This window comes from Herpailurus yagouaroundi, unplaced genomic scaffold (genome assembly GCF_014898765.1).
Source record: "Herpailurus yagouaroundi ecotype Mexico unplaced genomic scaffold, PumYag 28, whole genome shotgun sequence".
Classification (NCBI taxonomy): domain Eukaryota; kingdom Metazoa; phylum Chordata; class Mammalia; order Carnivora; family Felidae; genus Herpailurus; species Herpailurus yagouaroundi.
The window spans coordinates 26799599-26823279 of NW_024412376.1; the positions used below are offsets into that span (position 1 = coordinate 26799599).

At 39.2% G+C, this 23681-nt stretch overlaps 2 protein-coding genes across 7 annotated transcripts in view; one reads left to right on the forward strand and one right to left on the reverse strand.

Moving 5' to 3' along the window:
* The window catches only part of MARCHF1 (membrane associated ring-CH-type finger 1), an 889619-nt gene that overhangs the window by 844221 nt on the left and 21717 nt on the right, over positions 1-23681 (forward strand). The gene's annotated exons all lie outside the window — the stretch shown is intronic.
* Positions 3162-23681, reverse strand: part of TMA16 (translation machinery associated 16 homolog) — a 76275-nt gene continuing 55755 nt past the window's right edge. The window contains exons 7-8 of the mRNA XM_040471261.1: positions 17641-17751; positions 3162-3546 (exon numbers count right to left, since the gene is read on the reverse strand). Of these exons, the coding sequence (XP_040327195.1) occupies positions 17682-17751 (70 nt within the window). The 3' untranslated portion in view covers positions 3162-3546; positions 17641-17681. The remainder of the gene's footprint in view (positions 3547-17640; positions 17752-23681) is intronic.

The following is a 23681-nucleotide window of genomic DNA, read 5'->3' on the forward strand; positions in this document are numbered from 1 at the left end:
GCTACTCATCTCTAGTTGACTGTTGTCAAATCAACTACTTTGTCAGGAGAATCTTAAACGTCTAGATTTAACTTATCTCTTCCAATTTAAAAAAAATAACCGTAACTAATTCAAACTTAAAAACTATTCAGGCAAAGCAAAACACATCTGAAGGCCAGAATCAGCCTGCAGACCAAGAGTTGATGATCTCTGCTGGACAGAAATGCCCATGTGTCTCTGCAAGTATTGCCCAGTGGGGTATAACATGGCACAGCGGAAAGAACCTAGATGGGGTGTACAGAACAGCTGGAGTCAAACCCTTAATGAAATTGCTTTGTGCCTTTAGTTGAGTCTCATGACCTGAAATGCATTGTGTCAGAAAAATGGAAGATGGAAGGACGGCAATAATATCTTATTTGCCAACTTTTCGGGATTATCCTGAGAAATAAAATGATGTAAGTAAAAGTACTTTGTAAACAGTAACTTCCTACTAAGTGATATCTTCCCCAGCTCTCCATTATCAACACTGTGACAAGTTCACTTTTCCAGTCTTACGAAATCAATATTTAGGATTGAATTCACTTTAAGGCCAACAAGAGAGTAGCATGCACGTTTTTAAAGAACTATTCATTGAACATTGGATTACTTTCAAGGTGCATACTTGATTAATTTGTAGTCCAGCAGTTCTGAATATATAGTCATCCAAGAGTTGGATAGTTTAAGCTTGCAAATTCTAAAAGGGAATTTGCTGAGCAAATTAATAAAGTAAGCAGAATTGAGACAGGAAAAATATCAACATACTAAAACCTTTTCAGGAGTTCATACAAAATGTCAAAACAATTATTCTCGCCTGGCATATTTGAACAAAATTTATTTTGTGTTTACCTTCTAAAGGGTTGTACTAAGTGTAACAAGAGTTATTTGTATATGAACACCTGATATGGTAATTAATCATTTTTATAGGGTCATTGAAATATTTCTTTTAAAGACTTCTTATATAAAGTAATCCATAATTCAGTTAGTTTTATTAACTCCATCTGACTAATGTGATGATCAAGAACTTGAGCCCTAGAGTCAGCCTGTCAGGATTTGGGTCCTTGATAGTGGTCATTGTAGCAAGTTACTTAATTTCTCCATGCCTGTATTTCTTCATGTGCTTAATGAAGATAATAAAAACATGTACCCCCTCATATGGTTGGTAGGAGGTCTGAATGAGATAATACACATAAAGCACTTAGCAGTGTATCTGGAATATGATGAGAGTAAATGTTAACTATTAGTATATGTAAATTTTAAATGAATTTTTATTTTTATTTTTTTTTTATGTTTATTTATTTTTGAGAGGGAGACAGAGTGTGAGTGGGGGAGGGACAGAATCCGAAGCAGACTCCAGGCTCTGAGCACAAAGCCCTGTGCGGGGCTTGAGCTCATGAACCACGAGATCATGACTTGAGCCGAGTCTGATGCTTAACCAACTGAGCCACCCAGGTTGCCCCAAAATGACTTTAATTTCAACTTTTGAGTATTTTTTGTGGTCCCAAAATTTTCATGTTAAAATTATCTTTTGCAATTACAACTGGTTTCTGAAGCTGTTTAAAGCAGTAGAACTCTTCTTTTTAAATGCAATTTTATTTAGAATTCATAACTCTACATGTGGTCAGACGAAACTGAGGAAACTGAGACACTGCAGTATGAGTCAGGAGTGACCCCGCTGATTGAACTATGGCATTCATAGGGATAGGACATAGGGATCTCATGTCATCAGAGCCAAAGTTGCTTTTGGGGTCCACACAGCCTACCCTGGAACAGTTTAGAGTATTGGAAGACGTGTTCTAAAAGACCAAGTACACAGACTGGGTACGTGACTTCAACCCTCAATCTTGATGAGCCAGTGGTAATGCTTTAGTTCAAGAATCATGGTGTGAAGTGGAAGAAACAGCAGTAAAAAACAGCAACTACTGTCACCAAGAGCACCAAACCGTGTCACTTCAGTGACAGAGGGAAAGGCCCCCTGACCCACAGCTGCTGTGGACACTTGTCCTGTGAGTCCTGGAGTTCCAGTGCCATGCACCTGATGCACCTAAGCCTTCTGTCCCTGAACCTTAAACTGCTCCCCCCACCATTTTCCTTAGACCACAATTCCCTGTGCAACTGGGTGCCTCACCTGGGGAAGATGATCCCACAGCCTAAATAAGTATCTCTTCCTTAAGGTGCCCCAACTAAGAGGGGCTGGCTGACATGATCCTCGGTCTTTCTACCTCAGCCACACAGCTCTTGAGGAAGGCTGTGATCCAAGGCCTGATCATCACAAAGGTATTTCCTAACACCTTTAATGGGCTGATTCAAGTCAAAAGGCACCAAGCATGGGGATTATTCTGTAAGAAAAATAATCCCTTCACCTTTTCTCAGGGCCCGTATCTTCTGTCTTCCCATTGAGTATCTCTTCATCCAAATTTCTGAATCAGACAGTGATCGAGTCCCTTTGAGGAAGTAGCAGAAATTAAGCTCCAAGTTTACGCACTGAGTTTAGTTCAGAGACACCCCAACCAAAGTCATGACAAATTAAGAAGGCCTGCTCTTCATTGGTCATCATTTACCTCCTTCATAAAGCATTTAGATTTTTGTGGAAATTGGAGGGTGTCAGGGCTTGAAACTTGTAACATACAACCCAAGTGATATTTAGACACTTCCACAGGGCGCCTGGGTGGCTCAGTCAGTTAAGTAGCCGACTTTGGCTCAGGTCATGATCTCACAGTCCGTGAGTTCGAGCCCCGCGTCGGGCTCTGGGCTGACAGCTCAGAGCCTGGAGCCTGTTTCAGATTCTGTGTCTCCCTCTCTCTGACCCTCCCCTGTTCATGCTCTGTCTCTCCCTGTCTCAAAAATAAATAAAACGTTAAAAATTTTTAAAAAAAATAAATAAACACTTCAGTGGGGAGGGAAAGGATGAGTTTTTCAGTATTCTTCAGGAAGCTGCTCTAGCGTTGGCATCAGAACTTGACAAAGAAATCTCAATTGGTTAAGTTGCATATTTATGTTTCAAGCTCCCATCAATTTAGAAAAAATGAAAGAGTAGATTTTTGGAAATCCCTTAGAAGTCAAGTAGCTAATAAAAAACATTCAGTGAAATGCTTGAAAAAGAAAGTTGAGCAAGTATTTCAGAAACTAAAATAAAAGGGCAAAAAAAGGAGTAAAACAGTTTTTATAAAGGCTTAATAAAAGAAAGCTAGAATTGGATTAAGAAAATTCCCTTGTGCTTAAAATAAAGAAGAAGGCAGAGAAAATTATCAAAGAAATAATGCAAGGTTGCTTCTGCAACACGAAGGGTATGATTATCCAGCACAAATGAACAAAGACTTAGCTAAAGGTATGCTACTGTAAAAAATCAGAATACAAAGTGTAAATAAAAAATGGTAAATTCTGGAAGCCTCCAAGGAGCTTCTGGTGAATCCCATTGTAATCAGTATTATGGTGGTCTTCTCAACAACGCATGCTTAAGAGACGATGCAGTAAGAATTTGAATATTCTAAAGAAATATTCATCCACAACTTTAGTAATCAGCAGGTACACCTATAAAACATAAGAATAGAATAAAGATGTTCAGGCACTGCAAGGATTCTGAAACTTACATCCCATGCCCTCTTAGGGAACTTTTCAAGGAAATGCTTGAGCAAAATAAGCAACTGGATAGAGGAAAAACCTTAGGATTGGAGAAGCACAGGAAGCAACAAAGCAGGGGAGCAAAGGAGCTTCCAGGACAAAGGTTGTGCACCAACCATTTCTATGCCGTTTGAAAGCAATCACCACACCATGCAGAAGAGGAGAGCAGAAGGGGAAAAAAGAAAAAATAGAAAAAAAGACCATGACAGTGACCAGCTTAGAATGTAGAATAAAACAGAAGCCTCAAGGTTAGAGGTCCCTGGAAAAAATCAGTTTGGTAGGATATCTGATTTGCTTAAGAAATAAAGGGCTTTGGATAGATGCAATGAAGGGTATAAAAAATAAGGTAGGTCCTTTATCCATTTTGAGTTTATTTTTGTGAATGGTGTGAGAAAGTGGTCTAGTTTCAACCTTCTGCATGTTGCTGTCCAGTTCTCCCAGCACCATTTGTTAAAGAGACTGTCTTTTTTCCATTGGATGTTCTTTCCTGCTTTGTCAAAGATGAGTTGGCCATACGTTTGTGGGTCTAGTTCTGGGGTTTCTATTCTATTCCATTGGTCTATGTGTCTGTTTTTGTGCCAATACCATGCTGTCTTGATGATGACAGCTTTGTAGTAGAGGCTAAAGTCTGGGATTGTGATGCCTCCTGCTTTGGTCTTCTTCTTCAAAACTACTTTGGCTATTCGGGGCCTTTTGTGGTTCCATATGAATTTTAGGATTGCTTGTTCTAGTTTTGAGAAGAATGCTGGTGCAATTTTGATTGGGATTGCATTGAATGTGTAGATAGCTTTGGGTAGTATTGACATTTTGACAATATTTATTCTTCCAATCCATGAGCAGGGAATGTCTTTCCATTTCTTTAAATCTTCTTCAATTACCTTCATAAGCTTTCTATAGTTTTCAGCATACAGATCCTTTACATCTTTGGTTAGATTGATTCCTAGGTATTTTATGCTTCTTGGTGCAATTGTGAATGGGATCAGTTTCCTTATTTGTCTTTCTGTTGCTTCATTGTTAGTGTATAAGAATGCAACTGATTTCTGTACATTGATTTTGTATCCTGCAACTTTGCTGAATTCATGTATCAGTTCTAGTAGACTTTTGGTGGAGTCTGTCGGATTATCAGGGAAATACAAATCAAAACCACACTCAGGTATCACCTCACGCCAGTCAGAGTGGCCAAAATGAACAAATCAGGAGACTATAGATGCTGGCGAGGATGTGGAGAAACGGGAACCCTCTTGCACTGTTGGTGGGAATGCAAATTGGTGCAGCCGCTCTGGAAAGCAGTGTGGAGGTTCCTCAGAAAATTAAAAATAGACCTACCCTATGACCCAGCAATAGCACTGCTAGGAATTTATCCAAGGGACACAGGAGTTCTGATGCATAGGGGCACTTGTACCCCAATGTTCATAGCAGCACTCTCAACAATAGCCAAATTATGGAAAGAGCCTAAATGCCCATCAACTGATGAATGGATAAAGAAATTGTGGTTTATATACACTATGGAATACTACGTGGCAATGAGAAAAAATGAAATATGGCCTTTTGTAGCAACGTGGATGGAACTGGAGAGTGTGATGCTAAGTGAAATAAGCCATACAGAGAAAGACAGATACCATATGGTTTCACTCTTATGTGGATCCTGAGAAACTTAACAGGAACCCATGGGGGAGGGGAAGGAAAAAAAAAAAAAAAGAGGTTAGAGTGGGAGAGAGCCAAAGCATAAGAGACTGTTGAGAACTGAGAGCAAACTGAGGGTTGATGGGGGGTGGGAGGGAGGAGAGGGTGGGTGATGGGTATTGAGGAGGGCACCTTTTGGGATGAGCACTGGGTGTTGTATGGAAACCAATTTGACAATAAATTTCATATATAAATAAAAAAAAAAAATAAGGTAGGTACATCCTTAGCAAATAAAAAGGAATTCTCTTTAAAAAGCAATAGAACTTTATTGATAAGGTGAATTATTTCTCTAGAGAAGCAATTCTCAGGCTTTCTGGCCTCAATACTTCTTTTACACTCTTGCAGATTATTGAAGACAGCAAAGAGCTTTAGTTCATGAGGGTTATATCTATCAATGTTTACCGTATTAGAAACTGAAACTGAGAAATGGTCGCACATATACTTACTAAATCATTTTAAATTAACCGGAAACATTTACATGTTAAGTCTATTGCTGTGAAAAATTGTATTTTCCAAAACAAAAACTATTCAATGAGAAGAGTTCAGTTGGTTTTCATTTTGCAGATCTCTTTCATGTCTGGCCTAACAGAAAACAACTGACATCTCATCTGTGCTTCTGCGTTCAGTCTGTTGTGATACATCACGTACCTCCTGGAACATCTTACCATTCACAAATCTTTAAGAATTAGCAAATAGTGGGGCGCCTGGGTGGCGCAGTCGGTTAAGCGTCTGACTTCAGCCAGGTCACGATCTCGCGGTCCGTGAGTTCGAGCCCCGCGTCAGGCTCTGGGCTGATGGCTAGGAGCCTGGAGCCTGTTTCCGATTCTGCGTCTCCCTCTCTCTCTGCCCCTCCCCCGTTCATGCTCTGTCTCTCTCTGTCCCAAAAATAAATAAACGTTGAAAAAAAAATTAAAAAAAAAAAAAAGAATTAGCAAATAGTTTTGACACCTGCTCCCTTAAAAGGGCTTCCAGATGACACTGAAAAAAACAGTCATCTAGAGTAATACTTGGCTTCTTAATGAATACTCTTTTATATAGTTATAATATAATTTCTTATACTGATTTAACCAAAATAGCCATTCAGTTACCCTGGGAGTCTGGATGTGAGTGAGGAAGATTCTGGTTAGCATTAAATCATCAACAACAATAATAACAGATCAAGGGGTGCCTGGGTGGTTCAGTTAAGTGTCTGACTTTGGCTCAGGTCATTATCTTGCAGTCCGTGAGTTTAAGCCCCGGGTCAGGCTCTGTGTTGACAGCTCATAACCTGGAGCCTGCTGCAGATTCTGTGTCTCCCTCTCTCTCTGCCCCTCCTCACTCACACTCTGTCTCTGTCTCTCAAAAATGAATAAATGTAAAAAAAAATTCTTTAAATAAAAAAAAATAATGGATCAAAATATGATGTGTAGTATCAGTGAGTTAATAGCAGAAGTAATTTATATTAAACGCTAGAGGTAAATATCAGAACCATCACCTCCCATATTTTAAGTGATTGCTTCTAGATGATGGTAAAGAAGGGTGCAGAAGGGTAGAGAAGGAGACTGTTATACAATGAAATTCTATGCAGCCTTTAAAATGAGCTTTTCCTATAAATTTATGGAAATAATTATCAAAATATGAATCAAGTTTTGATGATTCAGTGGACCTCAGGTGGAGCTTCAGATTTTGCATTCCTAACAAGCTCCCGGGTGATGCCAATGCAGAACCATGCTTTCTGTAGCATTGACTTAAATAAGGAGAAAATAGTCCTAACTCAGAATTTTAAATCATTCTGATGGTATCAGAAAGAAAGCCTCAGGTACGAGATTGTCCTTTATATCTCTCCCACAGTTGCCAAACTCTGAAAGATGGCCTTGGAACTTTCATCAGGGAACAGTATCTAACAAAAATTTAAAAGCAAAAAGTGAGAAAATTGGTGAAATCCTAATAAAGTCTAGAGTTCAGTTAAAATTTAGGAAGCTAATGTTGGTTTCTTTGACAAATGGTACCATGGTAATATAAGATGTGAACATTAGGGGAAACCATAAATTTCTAGTTTATTCCAAAATTAAAAGTTTAGTTTAAAATGTTAAATAAAAGAGTAAATAGCAAAAGAGGTAAAAGCTGAAATACTCTGATTAGAACAGTGAGAAAACTAAAAAGAGGGGCACCCAGAATCCTTCCTATTTTTCATTCCCCTTTGACCTCTGATAGCTTCTGAAACTGAAAAACCTTTGGCCTCTACATAAGATTGGAAACCAGCAGACCTAACATTCTTTTTTATGTTTATTTATTTTTTTGAGAGAGAGTGTGAGTGGGAAGAGGGGCAGAGAGAGGGGGACAGAGGATCTGAAGCGGGCTCTGCGCTGACAGCAGTGAGCCTGATGTGGGGCTTGAACTCACAAACTGTGAGATCATGACCTGAGACGAAGTCAGATGCTCAACCAACTAAACAATCCAGGTGCCCCTAACATTTTATTTTACAAGGAAAAAAAAACACGAGACCCAAAGATTATTAACCGTCTTACTCAAAATTACACATTTGTGTAAAATAAGGACCAGAATGGAAGATTTCCTTCTGTGTCATCCTTGTTGCTTTTCACCAACTGTAGGTTTTATTTAGATATATCTAGTTTTCTTCTCTAAAACAGAGGGATTTTCTTCAATGTGACCACAAGATAGACTCACATATGTCACCCAAATAGCTCCCATGTGAGACTGACTTATGTGTGGTCACAATAAGTAAACCAAAGATCAAATGGGTCACTTATTATGAGAACTGAAGTCACTGGAGAAAGATGAGTTCTGTCTTCTTGGATAAATTCCTGTTTTCCTGTGGTCCAATGAGTGTTTGCATGGAAAGTGTATCAATTGATAAAGTTAAAGGACTTGGCTAAGAAGGCAAGTAATAGCTTGGTATTTGCTTGAATTCTTGATATTCTTATCTTTTTTAATGTTTATTTATTTTGAGAGAGTTTGTGAGTGGGAGAGGGGCAGAGGGTGAGAGAGAGGATCCCAAGCAGGCTCCGCGATGTCAGCACAGAGGCGGACTCAGGGCTCCATCTCACGACGTGAGATTATGACCTGAGCCGAAATCAAGGGTCAGAGGTTTAACCAACTCAGCCATCCAGGTGCCCTGACATTCTTATCTTGATTGAGAAAGCCTGATGTTTAGGATTAAATCAGAAGCTGTCCATGACTACTTCTTTGGCACACTTCCCAAATAATATGCCCATTTTTCTAGCTATTTAGTCACTGAGCCATTGTTGATGCTATGCCTGTAGTGTTGTCACTTCTAAACATGCTCATAAAAAGCAAAGTGTCCATTCATCCTTTGCCATCCTTTTAATTATTCATAGGTTTGGAGTGTCGGGCTTTGCCTCCAAGAGATATAGAGCCTCATGAGTAACACAGGCCTTTAATGCAGGTGATGGGTTTATCTATTAGGCTGCCTGTTAGCCTGGAAAAAAAAATAAATGCAACTTGGAACAAAGCCTTTCTTTGTTCTTAGCCTTCATATTCAGTGGTGTACTTCCCTAGGTTACCTTGGCCTTGCATTGTTTGGAGCTGTCTCTGTCTACCCATTTATACTATCTGAGCTTTCGTGGGTGCTTGGGCTAGTGCTTCTCAACTTTGTTATTACAGAGGCAGTTCCTCTGCTCCTAATATGTCTCTCTCAGGTCCCGCTTCCCTTCCATGATCTTTAAAGCTAGGCAACACAAAAGGGAAGGTCAGCCCAGCCACGCAGTATGTCTCTTTCACTCAGTCCATCTCTAACACTATCACATGAATCACAGCATGAGACTGTGCTGAAAACGAAATCCTACTGCACATTAAACCAACGAAAAGCATAGTTCTGCTTACCTTAGAAAAAATCATTTATGAAAGGAAAATCCGAACTCCCCATTCAAAATTGCTTTATGGTGATTTTTTTTTAGAAGCAGAGTATCGAAATTGTGTACTTAGAACAGTGCCACAAAGAGGTGCTTGCTGGGGGAAGGAAACAAGCTTGTTCAATAACGTAGGTTTTTGAAACAGGCTTTGTCTTGGAGGCTTGATGATTTACAGATAAATCTCTCCTCAGTCCTGCCAAGATAATTGGACTAAGGGCATACATGTTAACAGGTTTTGTTTTCTATTCAACTAATAAGTAGCTTTGTTGTTAATCCTTATTATGTTCATTACTTAAGAACATGCAATATGGCAGGTGATACTCCTCCTAGAGAGGCTTTGTGGGAGACTGGTAGGGAATCAGGGCAAGATACATTCCTCTTAGTAGAATGGACTTTCAGAGAATATGCAGGAATTCCTGGGCTCCTGTTAGCATGCGGCGGGGTCTAGGGGTTAGGGGAGCAGACTCTTAAATAAAACCTTGCACTTGCTGCTTTTTTGCCTGCTTTGCTGACTGAATGTCTTGTCCACTTGGATGTTTCATCTGTTTCCTAACAAGGTTTGTGATAAAAAGTGAGAACTAGTATTTCATAGGTCAGGTAACACTGCCTTACTGTGAGATTAGTTTTCTTTTAACATAATTTGGTAGATAGTTTGCAATCTTGAAATACCAGAAGGTCCTGCATTGCCATGGATTTCTTGATGCAACTAACCCATGTTGTCAAGGCAACCCACTTCATGTTTTCTCCCCTCTAGAAAACCATTTCCATGTTGCAAACCTTAAATCACAATCATCTCTTAGAATACACAGGGTCAAACATCCCCTGTATGCACAAAGCTATTACTTTTTTTTTTATAAGATATCGTGTCATTACAGGAGAATAATTTGACTTGAGGGATAATGTGTGTATTAAAGCATTGAAGTTAAAATAATTCTGTAGCATTTATGTCCTATCTCCCCATTTCCAGGAGATGTGAGGTTGTTTCCTACAAGCAGTTACATTTTTTGAAGCTCTAGTAACAATGTTGACATATTTTGACTAATTTCTATGTAAATTGATTGCAATCAACAGCTTTTTCATGGTTTGTGAAATTAAATCACTTAAAAGACGAAGTACTTTCTGGAATTACTATCACCCACCTGTTGTATATTTTCTCCTTTTTTAAGAGACAAAGAACAGTTTTGAGAGTTCTTCCATGTTATTGATATGACTCCACTATTCTCTGAGAACCTGGGTTAGCATCATGCTGGAACTCAGAGACTGACATCAGGCGGAAAGTGTTCCCTCAGATATCTGGGCTGTTTGAATGGTTGGTTTAAAAGAAAATCCCAATTGGGGTGCCTGGGTGGCTCATTTGGTTACCCATCCGACTTTGGCTCAGGTCAGAATCTCATGGTTTGTGAGTCACAGCCCTGCATCCAGCTCTGCGCTGACAGCTCAGGGCCTTGGAACCTGCTTCGAATTCAGTGTCTCCCTCTCTCTCTGCCTGCTCCCCCCTACCTGCCCCCCACTCCCTGCTTATTCTCTGTCTCTCAAAATGAATAAACATTTTTTTAAAATCCCAATGAAAGGATAGTAGGAATCATTTTACCCCTTTTCCTAGTTCACTATTAACAAAAAAATTGGGTTAGGTTAAGATTCTTTCTGAGGTTTGAAAATTTGAAGACTTTATTTTTAACCTACTCTTGGCAATACAACTCACAGGCTACATTTAACTTACGTAGTGATCAGAAGTAATTCTTAGTGACTCATCCAGTACTGTTGGTCTGGCTTTCTAGTTAGTCTTTCAAATATTTATAAGACTTCCTGCCTCTTACATTTTTGTTCAAAAGTTGATTGTATAAAAGGTAGCCATGTTTCATTTCATGATTCCCAAAGGTTTGAGAACACAAGTATGTGGCTTTAAATGAAGTTTCTATGTGGGTCTTAATGGCTCAGAGCATTTTCACGTTGCACGTTTATTAGATAAAACCTACTTTGGCACCTTTCAGCTGCCATTCTTATTTCAACAAGCTAAAGAATTTTATCCATATAAAATAGTACAAATTATCATATCCACTATTGAGGAACTGGCATTATTTTCTTTCCATTATCGTGATTTGACAGGTCAGGCATTCAAACGTCAGTCAGTCTACAAAGCCTTTTAGGTTACTTAGCTCAGCCCTCTCCTGTTATATCCTTCAAAAATTATTAGCACTCCATCACAATGCACAAAGGATTTGAGCCTACTTACAGAAATACATGCCAAAAAGTGAAGCCAATTGTTAATGAGGTTGTAGGAAAAAGAAGCGAGTGAAATAAAATCCTAAGACAAACATAAGGAAGATGCACACCACGGGTTCTGTGTGCTAGTTAGACAGGAAGAATAATTTGCTTCCAAATGGATTAGCATCCAAAACAAAGAAGGAAGTGTGGTAAATTAAATAATTTATACAGATATAAATATTTTATACAAATGTATAGCAAATACATAGATATAAATATTTTATACAAATGTATAGCAAATACATAGATTATCAGATCACTGAGGTCCTAGGGAAATTTTCCTCTTGTGCTGCCATTAAGTAAATTTGGTAAAGGTGTATATCATTTACAGTAATTATACTCTAAGATGCATTGTGTTAATGACCACAATACTCAGCCAGCATTTCCTGGTTGCTTGCTGGTGTTAGGCACTGTGCTGCATGCTTTGTTGTGTACCCAGCCTCATTTAACTCCCCCAAGAAACATGAAATAGGTATTCTTATCATAATGTCACAAGGGAAAAAACTCAGGCTTAGAGAAGTTAAATAAACTGTCTAAGGTGTCTGTTTTTACCCAGTGGAGCTGGGATTCAGTCTTAAATCAATGTTATGCCTAAGTCAGGTTTTAAGCACTATTCTACACTGTCTCTATAGGTCAAAGTAGGGAGTGATCGCATCTGCCTGCAAGGTTAGAAAATGCTTCCCAGGTAGAGAGGGAGTTGAAATTGGTTATGAGTGGTAACTAGATGTCTCCCAATGAGATGTAAACATTTGAAGACATTCTATGCGAGAAAACAGTGCATTTAAATTCACACAGGATGAGTAGTTCACAAATTGAAAATAGCTGGCTTTGCCAGAAAGAAGGATGACCATAGGCAAGTTTCTCAACCTCCCATCCTCATCTACAATGGAAGTAATAATAGGATGCCCATCATTGAGAGGTTTTGAAAATTAATAATGTAAGGCTATTAATATTATTGTTAAGACAGATAATAGATGAAGTTAAACAGAAGCAAGTGCCAGATTATATCCAATGCTTCGCTAAAGAAGGACATGGGAAGGACGGTAAGGGTATTAAATAATGAATTGATATATTTGGACTTTTGAAAGATTGCTTTGCAGCAATGTGTGGAGAATGAATTGCCCATGTAGTTGAGCCAGGCACAACATGCAAGCTAGAAAACAATATGGACTTAATTAAAGCAGTAGCTGAGGGGACAGAGAGGAAGGAACTTAATAGGGTTTAGTTACTGAACGACTGCCAGAGCTGAAGATGAGAAATGAGGTGTCGGAAATAACCTGTGATGGTTCTCAGCTTTCTGCCTCCACTGATTAGGTGAAGGTTTTAATTATTAACTAAGGAAGAATATACATGCAGATGAACAAATCTGGGGAAATAATATAAGAAGTACAGTCAGAACACATGAGTTTGAGATGCTTGTGAGCCGGCGAAGTAAAGGAGGTGAGTCTGAGAGAGGTTGAATCTGGACTCGGAGGGAAATGTGGGTGGACATCATCAGGATATCTGTGGTCGTGGAAGCCCCAGACTCAGATGAATCAGTGAGGAGTGAGGTATGATAAGAATGTGGAGGAAGATGGAGCCCTGGGACCCAGATGTAGGGCCAAGTGGAAAAGAGAAACCAGCAGACATGCTCAACAGCACCAGCCAGAAAGGGGCAAGAGACCAGTGAAGAGTGACACTCTTGAAACCTAAGGCTTAAAAGAAATTGGAAGTCAGCAGTGCAGTGTCGAGTGCTACAGACAAGACTTTTGAGTAAACATAAAATTAGGAGGTCATCAGTAATTTTTAGCAGGAACCATTTCAGGGGGGCCACATTTGTGACAGCTGGATTTCAGAGGACTGAAGAATCTACAGAAAGTAAGAAAGGGTTGACATTCAGAGAAAGGTAGAATATGCATTCTAAAATGTTGCCTGTGAAGCAGTAAGTAAATGGCTTTTGGTGGAGCAGAGAACCAGAGACTGTGTTGTTGTTGTTGTTGTTGTTGTTGTTGTTGTTGTTGTTGTTTAACTGGAGATAAATGTATAAGGTTCTTAACTATTAAAAAAAAAAAACAAAAATAAGCAACCAAGAGGAAAAAAATATGGGGAAAAGCAAATGATCAGTACACACACATACACACACACACACACACACAGCAGTCTAAACTATTAACATTTCAACAACAATCTAGTATCAATTTTATCCTGTTAAATTGGCATTTCAAATATGCTCAGAGTGGAATAATTTTCCCAGAGAGCAAATTTGACACATACCAGAAGTCTTAAATATGTAATACGATGTCTCCATTAAGTTTTATTTCTAAAGATTTACATTAATGAGGTAATCATGGGTGTGCACAATATTTTGCTACATGAATTCTTGGCACAGTATTAGCTATAACAGTGAACAAACAAATGTAAAACCTAAAACAATAATACTTCCAGGAGAAAACATACGAGAAAATCTGTATGACTTTGGGATAGGAAAAAAAATAACCAAAATAACCAAAATTTCTATTAGTGAGATGCTAATAGAGACTTCAGTTGCTATTTGATACCATATATGCAGCCATTAAAAATGAAATACAGTGACATTCATGATATATCGTTACCTTTTAAAAACTGTTTTTATTGAAGTGTGTTAGCATAATGTCTCCCTTTTATTTAAAAATAGAACTCTTACTCAGCATTGTACTTAAGGTTCTAGCCTCTCTACGTGCAAATGTTCTGGAACACTGTAAAAGGGAGTGTCTGTACCTGCTATGCAGATAGGAGAAGAGTACTGTGGCCCAGAAAGCGGCACTCCTTTTTGGTAGCCAATGGGGGGATCAGTGCATGGAGACAAAATCCTGTCCTCCTGGGCTCCAGTGATAGAATGAATGATAGGCCAGAGCACAAGTGCAGACAGAGTCTTTTAAGTTCAGGATGGATGGTCTTTGTGAGGTGACTCAGACTCTGCAGTCTCTTGAACCATGTGTCCCGAAGTAGTCCTCTGTTAGACCCATTCTCCAAGTTCTCCCCTGCTAGAGTGGCTTGTAGATGAGACCTATCGTCAAGGGTCACGGAAAGTGACTAATTTAGACTGCAGAGGGATGCTTTGTCCTCTTACATAAGAGGAGAGGAAGTAGGAAGGGTGTGATGCAGTTATAAATGAGGATTTAGTCTAAAGACAGGAAGTTGAGAATTTATGCATGAGGGAATCAATGTTCTCCAAAGTAGAAGTTATATTTAATAAGACCCACTGTCAAGACATCACTTCTTTCCCTCTCCTGGAGGGAAAAACTAGTAGCAGAAACTACTAGTTAATCACTCTCTGTCTCCACTTTATCTTCCATACAGCTATAAGAATGACCTTTTAAAAACCCTGGTATCCCTAAACTCTAAAAGCCTTTCTTAGTCCTTGGAGATTGCTTAAACTTGGCCCACACCTCAAATCCATGGCCTGGGACCATCCACATCTTGTACCTGCTTTCTGGAAGTGCCTGCAGCCTACTTTCTGTTTCTACATACTCTGTCCATATAGACCGTCCCACTTCTGTTCATATAAATCTGATCTCCAAGATGAGTCACTTTGTGGATTTTGTCCCCAAATTCACTTACCTCACCATTTGGTGAGCTCAGTAGCAGGAGAGCAATCCCACCATGAAGCCCAGGGGCTTCTGCCTTCTGTCAGCTACCCCACAACACTCTCAACCCCTCCATCTTCTCCTTTCCTCAGGATCGACAAACTTTCTCCATTGTCTCACTCAAAGAGATCAGCCCACATCTGTGTTCCTTGTGGTCTTGATTTTCACTCCAACTAATCATACAGAAATTTATTTTGAACAAATCCTGAGAAGGAAATCTGGGAAGGACATCTACTTTTCCCCACACATGAATGTCTGTCAATCTCAGGCCCCATTTTCCCTGCCTTTGGGTTGATACTCAAGGCTCTTCACCATCCGGTCCTGCCCACTCTTCCCACCTCACCTCTTGCCTTTTAACCTCTTGCTCACGCTCTGAGTCTTTGCAGTTTCCTCAAGCAAATCTGCATCCCACAGAACTGTGTAAATTTTCACATAATTCACCTTATCCTCTTTCTCCTTCTTATCATGCTCAGCTCAAGCGTTGAAAGCATTTTATGATCTTTAATAGAAAGGGGATGTTTAAATGGGAATATTAAACATTTCTACTCCATTTTCAATGTGGATAACTGAACTTCACCTCTTGGTTTTTATAAGAACAAATTATTAGAATAATATTAGATTGGCTTACCATTGGCTTACCATATTCCTGTCCCTTTGCAGGGATTCAGTAGCATTAGAGAAATGGACAACTGAATCTGCTGAAAAATGATGTCTTATCAGAATTTTAATGACTGGGAATTAAGGACATGGAGAAGGAAGCAGGCCAACCCATTTTTATTAGATTTCCAAAGAGATGGGGCGGGGGGAGAGGAGATAAACTATTAAATAAGAACTTTTAAATAAGAATTCCTCTCATATTCACTTCTGAGTCTTAAAAGCTGGGAAGAAAAATAGAATCTATTCTAGAATGTGAACAAGTATCACTTGTGTCTCAACAAATTCCACACAAAGAGCAACCAGATATGAGGGATACATTGCTTGAAACAGACTTCTCAGCAAGGGCACCTGGAGGTCCAGAACAAGTTGTTTTCGGTGTCCTCTAAAAGGACATAAAATTTTTGGCCACCCAGAAACTTTCCTTGGTTCAAAGCAACTTCTTAAATGGAAGAACACAAGGGTTGAGTGTGGTAGGACTGGACACGGTTGCCTTTCCTATACTGCAAAATGCAGGAATGCAGTTGAACATTCCCCTGCAAACAAGAAGGAGCTACCAGTAGGCTGAGGATCCGCATTTGAGATTTGGAATTCATTCTGAGTACCGCAAATGAGGAAACTGGCCAGTTGTGGTTGTTTTCCAAACATGTCACGTCCCCAAACCATAAGTTTCATTTCCAGCCTGTAGAGATTATATGTACCTCCCACCCTTCCCTGGTCCAGTGCTTCCTTATTTTGTAAGAAGCGGATATGTTACTATTAAATCAATTAAAGGGAAAGGCAGCTTAAAGCAAAGGCCCTCAATCTGCAAAGTGTCTCAGGCCTCTCTGAGAATTCAATGAAAGGATATGGACCTCTCCCCAGAAAAAGTAAATGTAGCGTTTTACATACAATTTACAAAATTAATATACCACTAGAAATCCCAAGGAACTTGGCTCTTTAATGAAAAGGCTTCAGTTTTAGGACAACACTCTTAGCAAAGGCTCAGTCTCTAAAATGCAAAACAAGCTTAAAAGTAATATATTGAGTCAACTAATTATGCTGGATGTCAAAACGCTGCTAAAACTGATTTTTATTTGGTTATCTTTGTGTTATTATATCTAAAATGTGAATCAATAGTTAGAGTAAAGGTCATTGGCTGCCATTTAAGCTGGAGTAGAAGAGATATTTATTTTTCAAATTTATTTCAAATTTTTATATGAGAGTAAAAACACCAGCTACAATGATAAAAACATTATATACAGTGTTCATATGTGACACTACTATTAAAGCAGGCTAGAAATAGGATGAAGAAATTTTTTTTTTGACTCCTAAAAATAAGTATTGACAATGAGCTGTCAGTAGAATTGACACTTTGTACAATAGAGACGCCACAGAGAAAACTCGCTTTTTTCTTTGCTGCCACCCGAAGGAATATTTTGGAAAGATAACACATATGTACCACAAGACAGTTGAGAGAAAAAAGCATTTATGAAATCAAAGTCTGATGGGCAAATACAGTTCCCTGTTCTAATACACAAAGCTCCACAATTATGATGCTAATGTAAACTCTAAGAAAGCAGGAATTTAGGTTGTGTTCTCTTACACCTAGAAAATATCTGACACATTGATGCTTCAGTAATTAGCTCCTGAATGAAAAAAATCTACTACTCAATAGAGTTTTTAAAAATCTACATATAACCTACTGTATTGCTCTGGGCAAATCAGTTCAGTTCTCTGGGCCTCCATTTTTCCATGTAGAAAGAGAGGGGTTAAATTTAGGTCTTTTAAAATTGGGTCTTCTAATATTCCCAGTCTCTATGATTCTGCTTAGTACATAGGTACTTTCTTCTAAACTGCAAGGCTATGATCATTTTAGGTACAAAGAGCCAGCAAGCAATGGCCTATGAAGACCCACATGCACATGGTGGAAAGGAGATACTTACAAATGAAATAAACATGAGGAATGGATATTTCTGAGGCATGTTTATTTCTTCTGGGGAAGAACATCATAGAGGGCAGTGGCAGTTCCAGGAGTCCTACGCAAGGTCTTAAATCTGTAGAGAAGAAGGAATATGCCATTTTATGGAATGTGATCCAGTTATTCTCTCTGTTTTCTTGGGAAAGTCACATCCCATAATGAAATATCCCCACGGACACAGCACCGTAGATTTTCTGACAGCTCAGCATGCCTGAAGTGGTAATACACTGATCTCTCTTCCAGAATGTATGATATGGTATTTTTCACCATGAACTCAAGAAAAGACAGACAACCAAGTATTGGTTGAATATTTTAAAATAAATTTTATTTAAGTGCATCTCTTAAGTCTCTAAGTAATTTGTGTTCTTACATGACAATACTAATCAGCCCAGATTAGGGTGAAATTTTTTTGGGCGGGTGGCGGGAGGGGTTGAGGGGTTGAGGGGGTTGGTAGGGAGGTAGAAATATTTTCACTCTTGTGGAAAAATATTAGAAATTACACTTTCTTCCTAAAATATTTCCCTAAATTTTTATTTCCTCAGAAAAGTAATCCTCAAATTTCAGCATACATAAAAATCAGTCGGGAATGTTTATTGAGAATGCAGATTTCTAGATCCTCATACAGATCTGGGACAGAGCCTCAGAATTTACCATTTTAACTATTGCCATGTCAATTCTGATGCGGATCTGCCAGAGTACCTCCTAGCACATCTCCCCTCTACACAGACCTAGCTGTCCAGTTCTTTCTTTTTTCCCTCTCATCTTCATTTGTGACATCATTGCACCCTCTGGTGGATGATTGTACTAATTTTTTTTTTTTTCTTATACTTAAAAACACCTTGCCCAAATCTAAGGAAATCTCATTGCTTATGAATTTCTTGAATGGAAACAATGGGAGCTCGGGAGAGCGTTTATAAGAAAACATGTTTACTAAGCATCAAATTCATATTTATGTATATATATTTAGTATGTAATATACACACATTTTACAAAAAAGAGAATTTTAATCCTGGTAAGTTTGACTGAATTTAAGATAGCTAATAGGCTTTTACAATTTTTTAAGTTCTTATTTATTTATTTTGAGAAAGAGAGAGAGAGTGAGTGGAGGAGGGGCATAGAGAGGGAGAGAGAGATTCCCAAGCAGGCTCCTGTGCTGTCAGTACAGAGCCCCATACAGGGCTCAGTCCCAGAAACCGTGAGATAGAAACCAAGAGTCGGTCGGACTCTTAACCAGCTGAGCCACCCAGGTGCCCCCATATATTTTTGTAACTTTGTATCTACTGACCCCAAATGTTTAGACAATACCTGTATTATTGATATTCTCACATAGCAGTTTCCATAAACGCCTTCCAGTGCATCAGTACAATAACTTGGGTCTTCCAGATTGCTCCTTCTGAGCATCTTTTAGTACCTAGTGGTCCTTGAGACCCCTTGAGTCACACCTAAGATCCACAGGTCTTTTCAGAAAGTATTATATGTTTTTCACCCCATGGTTTCTATCTCTGAAAAACCTTGTTTATTGAGGCTAAAACCTCAAGGATCACAAATTCTGTTGGACCGAGCAGGTAATATAAATGAGTAAAGTAAGCAGGGTGTAAACCAGAGAGTGGTGGGGACTAAGGAGAACTGAGTTTATTACATTTCAAGGAATTCAAAAATTAATATTTGTGAACCCACGATGGGCCTAAGAACCATATGGAACTTGGTTTTACAAACCAGTTAAGGACCCCTGGTTTACTTGAGGGTTAATTAAATGCTAACTATTATGGATGTTCCTGTGTATAATTCTAACAAATACCCTATATAAGACATAGTAGATCATCCCAATTTTACCAGTGAGGTAACTGGAGCTTGAGGAGGTGGGTTACTTGCCCAACATCAGAGTCAACATCAGAGAGTTGAGACTTCCTGCCTGGGACTCTAGTCCAGGTTGGCCTGACACCAGAGTCTGTGTTCTCATTCACTTCATTCCAAAGCATCTCTGAGCATGTGGCTTCTTGCCTGTTTGGCCTGACTGTCACTTTATGCTCCTCACCACCTGCCCCCCATGCGGCCCCTAATTCTCCCTGTTTCCCGCCCACCCAGCCACCCCCCGCGCCCCCGGCCTGGCTCTTTCCAACATCTTCTGTGTTCTCTTAGCCTCTGATTCTACTAGTGTCTTTGCATTTTGACCATTTCTTATCAGGTAATTGACACCTTTCTCTGCATCAGCATGATTCTTAGTAACTTATTACTCACATCATAAGCTAATGTGATAAGCATATTTACAATTTTTTTCTTACTATTGCGTAAATAAGTGCACCTTTTCCTAGAGCTTTAAAATGGTATTTCAGTGATGCTTAGATTTTTGTTATAAGTTAGATTTGCCCTGATGTAACATCTCTACGTTTCTACTCAACTGGGCTGTTTCTGAGTACTACTGTAAATACTGTAAAGTAATATGAACTCTTCTCTAAAGTACTATAGATCAGTTGGCTCAAAAAAATTTGTTTTTGAAAATTAAATATTAAGAGTAATTGTGTATAAAATTCAAGTTAATTACTCTTGGAGGAGAATGAGCTATTTCTTTCACTTACCCATTCTCAGGTAACTTCTTGGGTTGTGCAATCACTAAGAAAGAATGGCAGCCCTGGGGCGGGTTTCTGGATGTTTCCTATCAGGCTGGCTTTCATGTTCTCCATTCCTCAAGAAAGACAGCATTATAATCCACACACCCACATTCATGCTTTTTTATTTGGGATGTTTGAGTCTCTTCAACCTTTTATAAAATCTGTCACCCAAAATAGTATTTCTTTGGGAAGTCTTAACATAACATTTTGAATTGAATTTCCAAACAAAAAAGAATAACAACGTACGGGCGCATATATTGCAACCTGTGATATATTTTTTCCAATCCTAACAGAAAAGAAGCTCTCATCGTGCAGCCTTTTATATGATTCTACCTAGTTTATGCAGAGTAAATTACCCACTTGCCCTTCGTTGTACAAATAGTTAACAAAAACAGACTGTATTTCCCTGCTATGAGACTCAGTATTCAGAAAAAAAATCTATTTGAACTTGGAAAATAGATGGAGATGGGTGGCTTTGGCTGCCTTAATTGTGTGTGAACAAACCCCAGTTCATCCTTCCTTCATCCTTTGGTGATCAGCTATCAACAAGAAGCATCACTCTAGAAGATAAAGACAATTGAAGTTTAATTGGATACAGTGCTGCAAGTTCCAAGCTAGGGTAGCCACTAACTTTATTGAATTCTTTTTAAGTACATGGAACTGCTCTGCACTTATGTGTGTTAACTCACTTCAACTTGACCCTGTAAAGTAGGTACTATTCTTATCACGATTGATAGGTAAGGAAATGGAAAGACAGAAAATTGAAATAACTCACCCACGATCACACAGCATTTAGTGGTAGAGTCAGGATTTGAACCCAGAGCCCTCATTTTTAACAAGTACACCTTGAATCGAAGACACAGAGTACATTGTGAAATTGCACAGCTCATTCCTCAGTGTTGGATTCAGCCAGGCCTGGGTATGCATAGTGGGAACTAGCTCCCCAGGGGATTCTGTTACACAGCCAAGTCTGAAAACTACTTCTAATTATAAAAGATTCCCAGAACTGAACAATTTTTATTCTTACTTCCCTCCATGTTCAGGTAGTGCCCATTAGTAACTCTAAATGCCGAAGGAGACCAACCGAGCAGTAGCAGGATGTAGCCGTTGATTCCAGGTTCCCAAATGTTCCTCCTCTTTGTGGGAAAATGTATAAACCATGTCTCAGTAAGACTGGCCAATTACTTGCAGCATTATTTTTACATAAGCTGGGTATCTATGACTGTTTTCCCCAACTTTAAATCACCACATGCTCAAATGACCCCCAGATGCTAGCTGTTCATGCTGTATATTTCGAGTGGAGATTTTGAAGGTTCATCTGGACACACGGCCCATACCTCACTATTTGCGCTGGCAATTTTTTTGGATATAGATCCTAACCCTTCTTGCAGTGCAAGACCATCTCCTTCTGTCCTGTTGTCAAGAGAAACAAAGGAACTGCATTCAGTCAAAAGTATAGAATGCCCCTTCACATTGGACCTTGCATGAAAGATGTTAAGTAATTAGTATCAGTGGACCAAAAGTGGAAGAGAGAACTGGGTGATGAGTGGGGAGGCTGATTTCAGATTATAGCAGTCGCACAGAGAATTTCTAGATATAACATTTGAGATCTGGGCTCCCACTAAGAAAGCCAGTAGATCTATGTACACAGTTTGAATCATGTACCAGCTTGAATCGTACACTTTCTGACTTGTGTCAGATAATAAGCACCTTAACTAATCAGTGAGCTTAACTACCCACCCTCCACATCTCAACCTGGCTTTCTTGTTTCCTACCTTTCATCAGGTTTGTGGTAAATATCACCAAAAGCCTAAAGAAGTGGTTCAGTCGGTTAAGAGTCTGGCTCTTGATTTTGGCTCAGGTCATGATGTCATGGTTTGTGGGATTGAGCCCCATGTCAGGCTCTACAATGACAGTGTAGAGCCTGCTTGGGATTCTCTTTCCCTCTCCCTCTCTCTCTCTTTCTCTTTGACTCTTTCTCTCTCAAAAATAAATAATTAAATATTTAAAAAATAAATGAATAAAAGCCTGAAGAGGTCACAGTTTTCCTCCAGGGTTCTCCAATCCATTTTTAAGAGAGAAATTATTTACCAAGGCATGTCTGTGAATTTGGGAATTAATTAAGTTCTCAAGAGTTAGGCCTTATAGATGTAAAGAGTCCTTTGTTTGGTTCCCTCCCACAGTTGAATTATAACTAATGAAATTAGTTTTAATATGTTTTCGTTTTATTAGTTTTAATATGTTTTCGTGTACCTAAACACTAATTTGAAAATTAAAATAAAAAGCAAAATGGTTTGTTTAGTGATTAATGAGCTAATGACAAATGATTTTATTTTATTTCAAACAGATTCACTGATGTTGTGATTTTTTTCATTCAACCTGAAATACTTATATCACAGCCAAGTAACCAACCTGGTTTGTTGATTTTCCTTCCCTGAACTACTGATCAGTTTATGACAGGGAGTGACAAGTGCTACTTCTAGTATAGGCATCATTGAGGTCACCATACAACTCTGCCAAGTGTCATTAGACAGGTGGTGCTCAAAGTCTACCTTGCATCAGAATCACCTGAGAGCTAGTTAAAACATGGTTGTAGGGCCCCACCTCCAGAGCTTCTGATTCAGTAAGTCTGGTGTTAGGCACAAAATATTGCATTTCTAATGTTAAAACTCAATTCAGGCATATTAAAATTTGTAAGGGTTTATGTGAGCAAAACTCAGTTTGAATCCGGCAGTACAAAACCAGAAGTGTTAGGAGCTCTTTACCCACAGGATCCAGTGGAGAGACTATACAGAGAAAGGGCGGGAGGGAAGAACGGAAATAATTTGATTGGCTGTAGCTCAAAGCCTAGTTGACTGTGATTGGTTTATCCTTAGGTTTCCATTTCCGAACCTTCAGGCATTTATAGGCTTAGATTTTGGTTTGCTTAGGTAGGCTGTGTTGGCATTAAAGCCATCTCAGCCCCACGGCCTCCATGTTTAGTTGAACACTAAACAAGAACCAAGTTGATGCTGCTTCTGGGGAACACTCTTCAAGAACCACTGACCCGGGGGCGCCTGGGTGGCTGGGTTGATTAAGCATGCCACTCTTGATTTAGGCTCAGGTCATGATCTCACAGTTGGGTTAGAGCCCTGCATCAGGCTCTGCTCTGAGTTGACAGTGAAGAGCTTGCTTGGGATTCTCTCCCTCTCTCTGCCTCTTCTCCACTTGCACTCTCTCTCTTCTCAAAATAAACAATAAACATTAAAAAAGAAAAGAAAAGAACCACTGCCCCAGGAAACAGATTCATAAATACAGAGAAGAGGGAAGAGGGTCGCCAGGGAGAAGGTAGGGGATGGGCAAATAGGTGAAGGGGAGTGGAATGTACAGGCTTTTAGTTATGGAATGACTAAGTCAC